Consider the following 13742-nt stretch of genomic DNA (forward strand, 5'->3'; position numbering starts at 1 on the left):
TTCCTTTTGTGGTATTGAACCTTATGGTAAAATTTCATTGAGATCCATTCACTTAAACTAAAGTTAGAGTGCGAAAACTAATGTGTCTTCGGACGACGACGCCAATGTCGACGCCAACGTCATTCCAATATACGACCACAAAAATTTTTTTGCGGTCGTATAAAAAGTGGAAACACTTGATTTTTAACTCCATTTTTGTCTCGCCTGGTATTACTATCCGGTGGCTGTGTAAACTATTTGTATAAAGCTTTTATATTTCAGAAGGTAGGAGACCTGGATGCTTCATATCTTGTATGCAGATACCTTATGTTATGAAGTTTCTGTCTGTCATATGTACATTGTACTTCACTTCATTTTCATGGTTCAGTGACTGCTTGGAAAAAAATTATAGTTTTTTCGTCATGTGAATTTCTCACTTATTATGAGTAATAGGATAACTTTATTTGGAATATAGGTTTCTTGCAACGTCTACATGTCTGTCAGACAGGGTTCACCTGACCTTGACCTCATTTCATGGATCAGTAATCAAGGTTAAAGTTACGTGATTAGGTCCATTTCTCAAATATTATAAGCAGTAGGTCAACTATATGTGGTGCATGGAATAATTGTAATGGGTACATGTCAGTTTGGCAGGTTTTATCTGACCTTGTCCTCATTTTCATGGTTCATTGGTCAATGTTAAGTTTTTGTGTTTTGGTCTGCTTTTCAAGTACTATAAGCAATAGGTCAACTATATCTGGTGTATGAAATGATTGCAAGGTGTTATATGTCTGTCTGGCAGGTATCATCTGACCTTGACCTCATTTTTATGATTCATTGGTTAATGTTAAGTTTTTGTGTTTTGGTCTGTTTTTCAATTACCATAAGCAATAGGTAATCTATATTTGGTGTTTAAAAAAATTGGACAGGATTTATCTGACATTGACCTCATTTTCATAGATCTTTCAAAATGTTAAGTTTTTGTGATATTAAGACTTTCAAAATAAAATCAATGGTCAGTAAAGCAGGCGAGACATTTCAGTCTGTGCATACTTGTTTTTTCATTTATTTTAGCCATATGACAGACAAAAAAATATTTCTATCTGTGATTGCTGATCGAAAACATTGCCTGCTAATTAAATTTCAGGTTAATTCCAAAGTTTACTGGTCAAGACCTTGATAAACAATCAACACTGAATCATGGAGCATGTGTATATAAAATTAGAAGATATAGCTATGTTTATTTGTTTTTTATTTACACTTTCCATGTGTTTCCATTTGTTAATTGAATTTTGTCATAACAGTTGATAAATGATTTGGTGTATTATAGTAAAAATAATTTGGGGAATCAGTAATACTATTTTCCTTCCACATGTATCTTCTTTTTCTTCCATCATGGATTTTCCTGTCGCACTTGCGATGTCTAATTGCCGATTTTTAACTAGGTTTCATTGTTAAGGTCACTGCATATGGAAAAGAGGTCTGCAATTTAGAGTACAGGAAGATATTAATTCAATAGAAGTACATATCTGAAGATTTGAATAAAATAAAGGATATTCTTTTAAAAATATATAACATATTCTTCCTTTTTGTTAAACTTGAATTACATGACTTAAAAAATATAGGGCCAAGTACAAGTCATTGAGTATTGTGGCAAAATTTCATAACTATAGGTCAAAGAGAACATGAGTTATTTGGAAAAAACATTGTCTACATATAGCCCTTCCATAAAAATAATTTGCAGAATAACGAATTTTACTCCAAAATTATAGTTTGAAGTTGATTATCTCCCTTTTTTGGGGAAGTAGAACTGCTTCACGGCAATGAAGCTCATTAAAGAATCAACGAAAATTAGTTTTAAATCCCTGTTGGTTTTAAGATAATATTTGGTTGATATAAATAAAAAATTCATTAATGGTATTTTGTATAATTCTTAATCAAACTCGATTCTAAAGCTGGAAATGTTTAATATTTTACTTCTCACTGTTGCTCTGCACAGCAGCAAACCAGTATTTATACCAGATTCGGCCTTTTGGAAGTGAGGTTCTAGAATGTCCTTTAGACAGACCACAATGACAACAACACACCAACACTCACCAAATTATTCCAGACATTCAATAACCTGCTGCCTTTATTATAGATTCAGTCAACTATGACAATATTGTAAAAGTTTTGTGTCCTGCTTCCAATTACCAAGTGCTCAATGTAACAGCTACACATTGTGCACACTAAAGTCATTGAAACATTAAAATGAGGTTTAAGACAACTGCATGATCAAAACTACGAAACAATATGGCATCTTCATTAAAAATAAAGATTGATAGCACTCGTACCTTCTGAAATGTACACCTTTGTATTACTTGTTTATGCCATTTTCACTTCGATTAAAATAGCATATCTGACTTGTCTTCAACCACAATCAGTAGAGACTACACATAAAACCAGACATTTAAGACATGTGTTTATTAATCAGATATATACAGTATAATACAATAGATAGCACTTTGTGCTGGGAATTATACCCTCATAAATAATACACAACATTAAATGATATAGATATGATATAACATATGTACTGCTGATCTCCAAACAGACACAAATGTAATATTACAAGATAATGATAATAGCAATCAATCTATGACGTCAGTATCAGTAAATATATACTAATTATATCCCATTAAAAAAACACCACAATGAGGAATATGATATATAAGAAAGCAGAACTGCTTTTTCTCTTAAAAAAATTGCAATTCCATTTTTAACTTAGGTTTCATTACTAGTGAAGATAATAATACTGTCTGCATACTAAGGAATAGTTTTCTGTGTGTCCGTTAACACTGGTAAACCCTGCCACATGCTGTTGTGTCTGTTTCAAGTCAAAAGCTTTGTCAATGATTGTCTTGAACTCTGGTGACTTTGACATTGGTATCTTTGCCGTACCTTGACCTATTATGGTTTACTTTTATAAATTGTTACTTGGATGGAGAGTTGTCCCATTGGCACTTATACCACATCTTCCTATATCTATTGTTAGTTGAAGACATTATTTACCTTCAAATGTCTTTTCTGGTTTTGGCTTGCTTTGTTGTATATTTATTCATAATAACCTTGTAAAACTAACATGGGTTACCGTACTAAACCTCAAATGAACAGAAATATAAATAAATACTGAATATACCTTGACCTACATGAACTGATGTTACAAGAATGTCTATGTGTATAAGAATTTCAGTCATTTAAGCTAGAACCATATCAAATTGATTTAATCCAATGTAGTTTGTTTACCATTGTACCAAGGACATGTATGTTTTTCAATCAAAGAGCTTGTTAGCTCTAAGGGAAATCAAGATACAGAAAAAGGAGAATAGAAATAACCCAATTATATGACAGTAAAACACAAACCCCCAACTACTCCAAAAAAAATACAGAAAACATACTTCAGTTATTTGGAAATATACATGCAAGAAATATTATCTATTTTTTTTACATTTAAAATTCCATAACTTTGAAATAACAAATAAAGTGAACATAGATGAAATGTATTCAGACTAACATTCCTAATAAAAAGCTTATACCGTCTGTGAATGTTTTTTTAATATATGAAAAATACTGTATTGCATGTTTAAAACAATTAACCATTTAACATCATCTCTGACAACATACCATATTTTAAATCCCATAAATAACAAAACACTAAATGCTGAGATAAGTGATGCACATTAAAAATAGAATATTTGTGAAAAGCCAATGTGACAAAATTTATCAACAATTTACAGAACTTGACTCACAACACAAGAATTTTAAAGGAGTCATACATATTCATTTTTATTTTTATAATGATGTGGAGAACAGTTTATAGTGTCTAAATTTCTATTCTAATCTAAATTCAAAAGTGAAGTTTATGACAACTTGTCATTCTATAGCCTATATTTCAACAGATTAGACTTGAGAACCTAAACTATATATATATAAAAGCATTATTTTAATAACCTTATGACCAAGTCAATATTTTTTCGTACCTATATTAAATGGCAATATTATGAAATATTACTCACATGAATACTTATATAATATTCTTTCATTCTAAATTTTGCCCATACACACATGCACTCCTAACTTTACTACCATCACAAATAATAACAGAGTATCATACAGACAGACACATATATAGCAAATCGTCCCATTTTATAATAATAATAACATTAATCTTTAACATCAACAAATAATATAATCTTTATCCACCAATAAATACAAACTCACAACAAACAACATACATCACTTGTCATATGACAATAATATGACCGAGCAAACAAAAAATAAAGAAATTTGTCAAGACTATGGACATATTTATCAAATACAATGAATAATTCTAAAATATGTTAAATATTCAGGCATAAATCTAGAAGTAAAATGGCTCAATTTTTTTTTTTTTTCTCTCTCTTCTCTCAATGGACATAGAAAAAAAGGTGATTTCTTTATTAGGGCACACAAAGTTTATTTATTAATCTTTCACACTGCAAGTTCCTAAAATTTCCTAATTCAATTCCTATTTTTTGGATCATTTTTATTCCCCAATTTGCACTTACTAGTTGTAATTTTTAATTTAAAAAAAAAATTGGAATCTGCATCTTAGAAAATAATAGCTGGTCCTCATAAAATCCTAACTTAAAATACAAGAAAATTAAGTTTGTTTTTTGCTCAGCATGTTTCAAAGATGGTGAATAATTATTTCATATAGAAAAAGAAACTGTTTGCTCAACCTTTATCAAGTATGAAGAAATTCGAAGAAAACAAATTTAATTTGGTATGGCCTAATGGGTTAAATGGGAAAAGTAAAAAATGATAAAAAGAATGTTTTCAAATTTGCTCTCATTATAAAATTCTAGATAAGTTTCTATCTGTTAACAATTTTGCATTACTATATTTTAAGGAAGGCATAATTTTGTTTCTCTGTCTGCTGCACATTCTTTTTATGTCTGCTCTACAGACACTGAGAACAAATTAGTTTTGGTTTTAGAATATATATTTTTGTTGTCCACATACTTGTTTCTTCAATTACAATTCACAAATAATTTTATCTTGCAAAGCTGTTGAAAAACTTTTTGTGAAAGCAGTTGCAACATCATGAGGCATCATTTACAAAGTAAAGCTATTTATTGCAACAGAGTATTGTTTTTCTTCAAGAACTTTGATATATATTGCAATGTTCTTACTCTTGACATATCATGGAATGTGTTTATCCTGAATTTTTCATTTTCTGCAAGGCAGCTTTCTAACTAATATTCAAATTTCAATAAACAGCAAAATATTTTATTATCAAGCCCTAACTACCTTTATATGAATATTTATAGTCTTAGAGAAAAGCTGCAGCAAATGGATGGAAAATTAACATAAAATTGTCCTCGGTTCAATGGCATAGTCACAGAAAGCTCCTCACTGCATCTTATTTGCTTCATATTTTGTTGTCATTATTTCTTCATCAGAATCCAATAAACTTGGTAAAACCCTGTCAGAAAAAAATATGACAAAATATTTAAATGAATGTGAGAATGTACTGACTACAAAATGGTCATGAGTGTACATGTATGAATGTTATTCAGAAGACATGTCTCATTTGAACTCTTCTTGGTATCATTTTTTGCCACATGTTCAAGTGCCTGGCCTGTATGAAGTCACTGAACTTGTCAATGGTTGCTTTAAATTATTTCAATGATGTTTTTTTCGTGTTGATGGCAGATCTTTGAAAGTTTCAGACTATTCCAACTTTCCTAGTCTCGGAGCAATTAATAGATTGACATATTGTAGAGACTTGTCTATTATGGAATACCATATACCATCATCTAGATGTCTTTTGGCTGTTTGTGTTGTTTGGTTGCTGTTTCATTGACATACACCCCATATCTCTTTTTATTGATATTTTATATTAAATCCTCAATATGCCTTCTTTGTCTTAAGGGGATTTTTTATCCCCCCCCCCCCCCCCCAGATGCAGCAGGGTCATGGTAATATGTCTCAAATAAAACATTAAGAATTTTTTTTCAAACTAATTAGACAGGAATTTTTTTTCCAATTTTTTGTTCTTCAATTACAACCTTATATAAAATATCAATATTCAAACACATGCACTAGATGCAAATTTAAAACTATATACTTTTATAACACTTTAATTTCTACAATGTATACATACTTATCAGTTATGGACGATGGAATATTTTCTTCAACCCACTTCAAGTCATCATCCTGTTAACATAAATTTAAGATTATATTATATATAATTTTCAAATTTTGCATTCACATACATGTAAATATAAATCTGGAAGCGTTCAGTTTATATGTACTTGTAAAACATGGTAAGAAGCTCCAATTTAACTTATGAACAGTAAAGTTTTTCAACTTAGAGATTTTAAACAATGGCACTTTACTTTTTCACCGTTATCTTTTTTCTGACATTACATTACATAACCATGTTACAGTTGATACTTTAAAGTATATATCTGAATAATTCCTTAATGTCTGCATGCTGTCGAATAAAAAGTGAATAACTTACTGGATTATTTCTCAGTTTAGGAGATCCATTTGGTTGTCCTTTCACATTTCTCATCTTCATGCCATCTGAAAAATATTAATTTAGACTTCTTGCAGGTTAATCAACATTTGATTATTGTATTCTATAAAAAAGGTCATTCTTTGGGGGATACCTTATCATACTTGGATACTGTTTCATTGTCAATAAAATATGTTTTTCTTCTAGAACTAATGGCAATGAAAGCTCTTGTTATGATAAAATTCTTATGAACTTATTTTTAATATCCAAACTGACTGAATCTGGTTGTGATCATTATATCTGTTAGTTTATTCATCTATCTACACTTTGTACAGTAACTTCACCTAAACTAGTCACTGGATGTCAATGAAATTTTCAGAGAACCTGTAGTCCAAATATAGCATTGTATTTCGTCTACTTGGAATTTTATCAAAATTAATTTTGAGGTTTGTGATATATGAAAAAAAGGGAATCATTTTGACAACAACTCTTTAACCACAGACTGGATTTCAATAAACGTTTTACAAAATCTTCCTTGCCTAATGTCATTCAGCAATTCCTATTTCCATTCTTGATCTGAATGATTTTTTGGTTTTCCAATGGCAATCTTTGCAATTCTATACAAAACAGGGGAAGGGGCACAATTTGTGAGACTTGTGAGTTGTCTAATTCAAATTAGAACATATATGAAGATTTTCTAGACCATGCTTTCTATTCAAAAATGGCAAAAAAATCAAAAAGTATCTATGATAAACATAATGGTCAGCTCTGTAACCATAAAAAGATTCAACACTTAGATTCAAGCAAGTTATGTTTACAGAAGCATAATTTACAACTGATAATACAGCTAAGCTACTTCAAATGAATTGACAAACAGCTGGCTGATTAATACTGTAATCGTATTAAATGTGAATTGTTTAAGGCTTTAGAGATAGCATTTTAACAACATAATAACAATTGAAAAAATATATAATGTAAAAGAGGGATGAAAGATACCATAAAGTTCATTGCGTTTCTACTTTTCTAGGTTCTGCTCAATTTCTTAATAGAAGGAAATCGGGTATATATCAAATGTGTACAAAGAATAGAAAAAACAGGATATGGGGTATCCATTTATGACACAAAATCAGCACATGCACAGCAAAAAAACACACAAAAACAAAGGAACAGCTTCAACAAATATTTTGCAAATGGTTGTTTTTACATGTCAACTGAAAAAGTCTTGTTGTTGTGATAAGGTGTTGAAATGTATAAACTTTCTATACAAAATATCTAACATCCCAATCCTGAACTTAAGGCTTTTTTCAGTTTTAAATTATAAACTTATCTTACCAAAGGCATCATTCATTGATGTTTCATCCTCTTCATCTTCATCAGCATCCAATAATGGAGAAAATGCATATCTGGTATGAAAAATTATAAAACATCATAAACAAGCATTCTGAGAGTATTGCATGGCAATACATAGTCCCCTACCGGGTAAAAATTCATTATACTGGAACAAAAAGCTAACTTGTTCTATAACTTGTCATGGTGTAAACAAAAAGAAAATATCAAGTCAATATCTTCAAGCATGACTAAAAACAGTGTGGAAAACTGATTAAATGAGTGAATTTTTCAAGTCCAAGGACCATAACTCTGCACAAAATTATCAGACCGAAACAAAATTTCTAACTTGATCTGTATAACTTGTCATGATAAAACTATATACCAATTATCAATCAATATCTTCAAGCATGATGAAAAAAAGTGTGGAAAACACTTTAACATTAGATATGATTAATAGTTCTCTAAATTTAGATATGATGTAATACAGTGTATATCTATTTTCAAATTATAATCAAATATAATTGATAGTTCCAAATATTTTTTCTTTTATTTGTCACAAACTAATATAGATTTGTAACTTATCTATAAAATGTCAACAATTTTTATCTACACAATGTAATGTAATATATACATTAATAAAAATAAATTATTATCTAATTAAAGGATTTCACTTCATAATTTTTTTTATATATATATAGCATTCAGAAAATTAGTTTATACAAAAAAACAAACAAACCTGCCAAAAATTTTATCAAATAATTTACCAAAAAATGTCTTTAAAAAAATGAGTTATCTCCCTTTGTAAAGAAATATGGTTTAACATAGTACTCTAACATTAGATATGGACCAGAGTCCATAACTCTGGACTAAATCATCAGACCAGAACAAAATTCGAACTTGATCTATAACTTGTCATGGCAAAACTATATACCAAACATCAAATCAATATCTTCAAGAACGAAGAAAAAAAGTGTGAAAAACTGATTTGCCGGACTGACGGATGGACAAACAGACGGACGGACAGAGTGCAAACCTAAAGCCCCTTCGACTTCGTCGGTAGTGGACTAAAAATATCTTAGTCAATTAATCAAATGCTCAAAACAACCATACTGGACTGTACATTGTGAAAACAAGGATAAATAAAATGCTCCGCAGGGCGCAGCTTGATACGACCGCAGAGGTCGAACCCTGAACAGTTGGGGGAAGTATGGACACAACATTCAAGCTTGATACAGCTTTGGATTTGGATTGTGATTAAATATTTGACACAGCATAGGTTTCTAACACAGATTGAATGTGGTCTAAGAACTTAAAATTTTTAAATTGGACATTCACCTATTATGGTCCAATATCCAAAATCTAAATACATGGTTAGATTCAGCATATCAAAGAACCCCAATAATTCAATTTTTGATGAAATCAAACAAAGTTTAATTTTGGACCCTTTTGACCTCAATGTGGACAAAGTTGATAACGGGGCCCAAAAATCAAAAATCTAAATACATGGTTAGGTTCAGCATATCAAAGAACCCCATATATTCAATTTTTGTTGAAATCAAACAAAGTTTAATTTTGGACCCCGATTTGGACCAACTTGAAAACTGGGCCCATAATCAAAAATCTAAATACATGTTTAGATTCAGCATATCAAAGAACCCTAAGAATTCAATTTTTGTTAAAATCAAACTTAAGTTTAATTTTGGACCCTTTGGACCTTAATGTAGACCAATTTGAAAACGGAACCAAAATTTAAGAATCTAAATACACAGTTAGATTCGGCATATCAAAGAACCCCAATAATTCAATTTTTGATGAAATCAAACAAAGTTTAATTTTGGACCCTTTGGACCTCAATGTGGACCAATTTAAAAACGGGGCCCAAAATCCAAAAACTAAATACACGGTTAGATTCAGCATATTAAAGAACCCCATGAAATCAAGAATAAAACCCCATTGAAATTGGTCAAGAAATAAGCAATTTATAGGAAGTATCTTCTTTTGCACAATCCTGTGCTATTAAATATTTCTTGCTATTGCGCAATACTGTACAATTGACAATTTCTTGCTATTGCGCAATATTGTGCTATTGGATATTTCTTGCTATTGCGCAATACTGTGCAATTGAAGATTTCTTGCTATTGCGCAATACTGTGCAATTGAAGATTTCTTGCTATTGTGCAATACTGTGCAATTGAAAATTTCTTGCTATTGCACAATACTTATTATATAATAATTTACACATCCTGTTTGGTGTGTATCTCCTACCATATCATTATTATTTGATTTTAAATATAAATCAGAAATAACCAACTTAAAATGGAAAATTTTAAAAGAAACAAAAAAGGAAAAAAAGAAAAAAAAGGAAAAAAAAATAAATCCCCCCCAAAATTTTTTGAACCCCCATTATGATTCATCACCCCCAAACTCAATCCCAGCCTTCCCTTTGTGGTATGGTACCTTGCAGTACAATTTCAGAGAGATCCATACACTTGAACACAAGTTATTGTCTGGAAACTAGAAAAAAATGTGTTTTTTGGCCCCTTTTTGGCCCCAAATTCCTAAACGTTTAGGGCAATTACCCCCAAACTCAAACCCAGCTTTCCCTTTGTGATATGGAACCTTGTAGTACAATTTCAGAAAGATCCATACACTTACACACAAGTTATTGTCATGAAACTAGAAAAATGCTTGTTTTTTGCCCCTTTTTTGGCCCCTAATTCCTAAAATTTGGAGGCAATTACCCCCAAAATCAATCCCAGCATTCCTTTAGTGATATGGAACCTTGTGGTACAATGTCAGAGAGATCCATACACTAACACACAAGTTATGTCTGGAAGTTACAAAAATGCTTATTTTTGGCCCCTTTTTGGCCCCTAATTCCTTTACTGTTATTACCATAACCCCCAAAATCAATCCCAACCTTCCTTTTGTGGTATTGAACCTTGTGGTAAAATTTCATAAAGATCCATTTACTTAAACTAAAGTTAGAGTGCGAAAACCAATGTGTCTTCGGACGACGCCGGACGACGACGACGGACGACGACAACGACGACGCCAACGTCATACCAATATACGACCACAAAAATTTTTTTGCGGTCGTATAAAAATCTTTTGCATTTTACAGCTATAGACATCATATCGAAAAGTGTGTTTTAATAGACCATTTATAAAGTCTTTACATCTTCTAACATCAGTTGATTTAAATATATAAGATAATTGTTTTGTCTTTATGAACATGTAAAACTATATCAGCCCAACCATAATTTTATCTGTATCTATGGTGTCAGTCTGCCAATGCCAATTTTTAAAGTCTGTCATCTTAACTTTTCTATATGAAATGGCAGTTGCAGTTTGTTGTGATTTCCAGCATTTTTTATTGTTCCTGTTAATTGAACTTAGCAACTCATCAAGGAAAAGTTGACTTCAGAGAAATCTGGCAGAATTTCTGTTTTGGCAATTGTAGTTTTAATGCTTTCAAATGTTTAACTTTTTGTCTTTTCAAACTTTTAGTCACAATCATACCCGAGGATGGTTATTTAAGAAAGTGCACTGAAATTACATAATTTTTATGCCCCATCTTCGATAGTAGAGGGCATTATGTTTTTCGGTCTGTGTGTCTGTTCGTTCATCCGTCCATTCGTCCGTCCGTCCATCTGTCCCGCTTAAGGTTAAAGTTTTTGGTCAAGGTAGTTTTTGATGAAGTTGAAGTCCAATCAACTTGAAACTTAGTACACATGTTCCCTATGATATGACCTTTCTAATTTTAATGCCAAATTAGAGTTTTGACCCCAGATTAACGGTCCACTAAACAAAGAAAATGATAGTGCGAGTGGGGCATCCGTGTACTATGGACACATTCTTGTTTTTAACATCTAATGGTATGGCATAACATAAATGACATATTTTTAGGAGTATGATAAACATATCTATACATGTATTACCTTTGACTGTTTGCTGATGGTCTCCACAGAAACATCATAACCAGAAGAATTACAGAAAACAAAAGATGCCAGAATGCATCGTCTATCCAAATCTCTTCCCAGTCCTATAATAATATTATTAATGACGAGTAAATAACATTTGAATTAAAAACAATTGTTTAAAACTTGTTCACTAAAATTAATAGGAAATTTTAAAACTTTAAAAAGACCGGTACAGCTGTCAAACACCAATCAGTTTCAAAAACTGTTGTTTTGACTAATGTGAGAGCATATTTATGGCACTGGTTCTATTTGTTTGACATTCAAAAGCATTTTTGATTGCTATAAATCCAAAAGTATTAGACATCTGAAGATAAAAAGGGTATTCACATAAAATGTCATATCCTTTAAAGAATGTGTAAACTTTTGTTCAACAGTCATCCAAAAAACCACCTTATGTTTAAATCAAAAAGTAATAAACATCTGGAGATAAAATGGGTATTCATATAAAATGTCATATCCTTTACAGAATGTGTCAACTTTTGTTCAACAGTCATCCAAAAAAACCAGCCTGATTATGTTTTTTTATGTTACTGTAAAATTGTGGCCAAATAAAAAACTCATTTCAAGTATTTCAACCTAAAATAAAAGGTTTCATTTTCTATAAAGTAAATTTTCACTCTCTGTTAATAAACAACCTTTTTACATAGGTTTTACAAATCTGAATAGTAATGAAACAGTTGACATCATATCTAAGTAGGTCAACATTGTACTTACTGTAATACATTTCTTTAATTTATGGGTAACAAGGGACCACAACATAAATATCACCGAAGCTGTAAAGTAATAAATCAAAACATTCATTATCCGTGTAACTATTTTCTTCAGTTTTAAATAAAGATTGTGAACAAAAAAATATGGAGAAAAGTTCGTTTAAATACTTCAATGTTCATAATTGTAATCTTTCAATGTCAAAATGATTTGATCTGATACAAAAAATAAAAACAAATCCCCAAAAACCATAAATTAAAATTTTCTATTTATTCCCAATATGTTATTCTTTCTCAGTATTGAAACAAATTGATTATACTTACATAAAACTGCAAATATAAGAAGATTAGTAAAATGTCTGTACAATGATAATTTTACTACATTCCTTCTTAATCTCAAAGTTCTAGTGGTTTGGACTAGACTTGAGAATATCTGAGATTTGTCAAGGAAATATTTTCAGCTAACCAAACTTCTTTTCCTGTTGTATTTGCATAGTGCTAATATTAAATTTGCCAAAGCATAAAGCATGAATGATCAATTTTGGATTTCCAGATATTCATTTCAATACCCTATGCTCCTTTCATCCTATAAAATTTATGCATTTTGAAATAATCTGTTATTTTTTCTACAGTTTGTCTGAAGAAATTAAAAAACTTTTTTTGGTACAGCTATAAATTTCCTGGCAGTCAATTCTTTTCCTTCAAAATTAATCATTGAAATAAAGATGTTTATTTTTGAAATAAAAATCATCAATCATCTTTGTGATTCGAACTCATTTACAATCATATCTTATCACCTTATTTTGTACAGTTTCCATGTTCAGAACTATTCAAAATAATGTGTTTGATTTCACAGAGAACGCATGTCAAACTTTTCCAGAAACTTGTTAACTATTACAGGAAGAAGGAATGATAAACAGTACAATCTAATCATGTTGTTGTTTAATGGGATATGAACATGCAATGGTATACATACACTGCTTGTACTGGCAAAAGAGGCAATAGAACTTAAAGTTAACACCCGACTTTTCATTTCAAAAGAAACTAAAAAAAATCATTCATAAAATAGTACAATGTAAAGCAAGTACATTAGTAATTTTATCAAAAGATTGAAGAAAGTGATAAAAATAATCAGCTTAACAACTAAGATCTGTCAGTCACTGATTGCCTGATCTTTTCTCATAATTTTTTCACTTTATA

The 13742-nt window shown here is 30.6% G+C and overlaps 1 protein-coding gene across 1 annotated transcript in view; it reads right to left on the reverse strand.

Moving 5' to 3' along the window:
- Window positions 1–2427: 2427 nt before the first annotated feature.
- Window positions 2428–13742, reverse strand: part of LOC127698954 (transmembrane protein 87A-like) — a 52320-nt gene continuing 41005 nt past the window's right edge. Inside the window, exons 16-22 of the mRNA XM_052202734.1 lie at window positions 12867–12971; window positions 12550–12608; window positions 11794–11897; window positions 7856–7926; window positions 6527–6591; window positions 6167–6219; window positions 2428–5485 (exon numbers count right to left, since the gene is read on the reverse strand). Coding sequence (XP_052058694.1) covers window positions 5413–5485; window positions 6167–6219; window positions 6527–6591; window positions 7856–7926; window positions 11794–11897; window positions 12550–12608; window positions 12867–12971 — 530 coding nt within the window. The 3' untranslated portion in view covers window positions 2428–5412. The remainder of the gene's footprint in view (window positions 5486–6166; window positions 6220–6526; window positions 6592–7855; window positions 7927–11793; window positions 11898–12549; window positions 12609–12866; window positions 12972–13742) is intronic.

The sequence above is a fragment of the Mytilus californianus genome, unplaced genomic scaffold (assembly GCF_021869535.1).
Source record: "Mytilus californianus isolate M0D057914Y unplaced genomic scaffold, xbMytCali1.0.p SCAF_4, whole genome shotgun sequence".
Classification (NCBI taxonomy): Eukaryota; Metazoa; Mollusca; class Bivalvia; order Mytilida; family Mytilidae; genus Mytilus; species Mytilus californianus.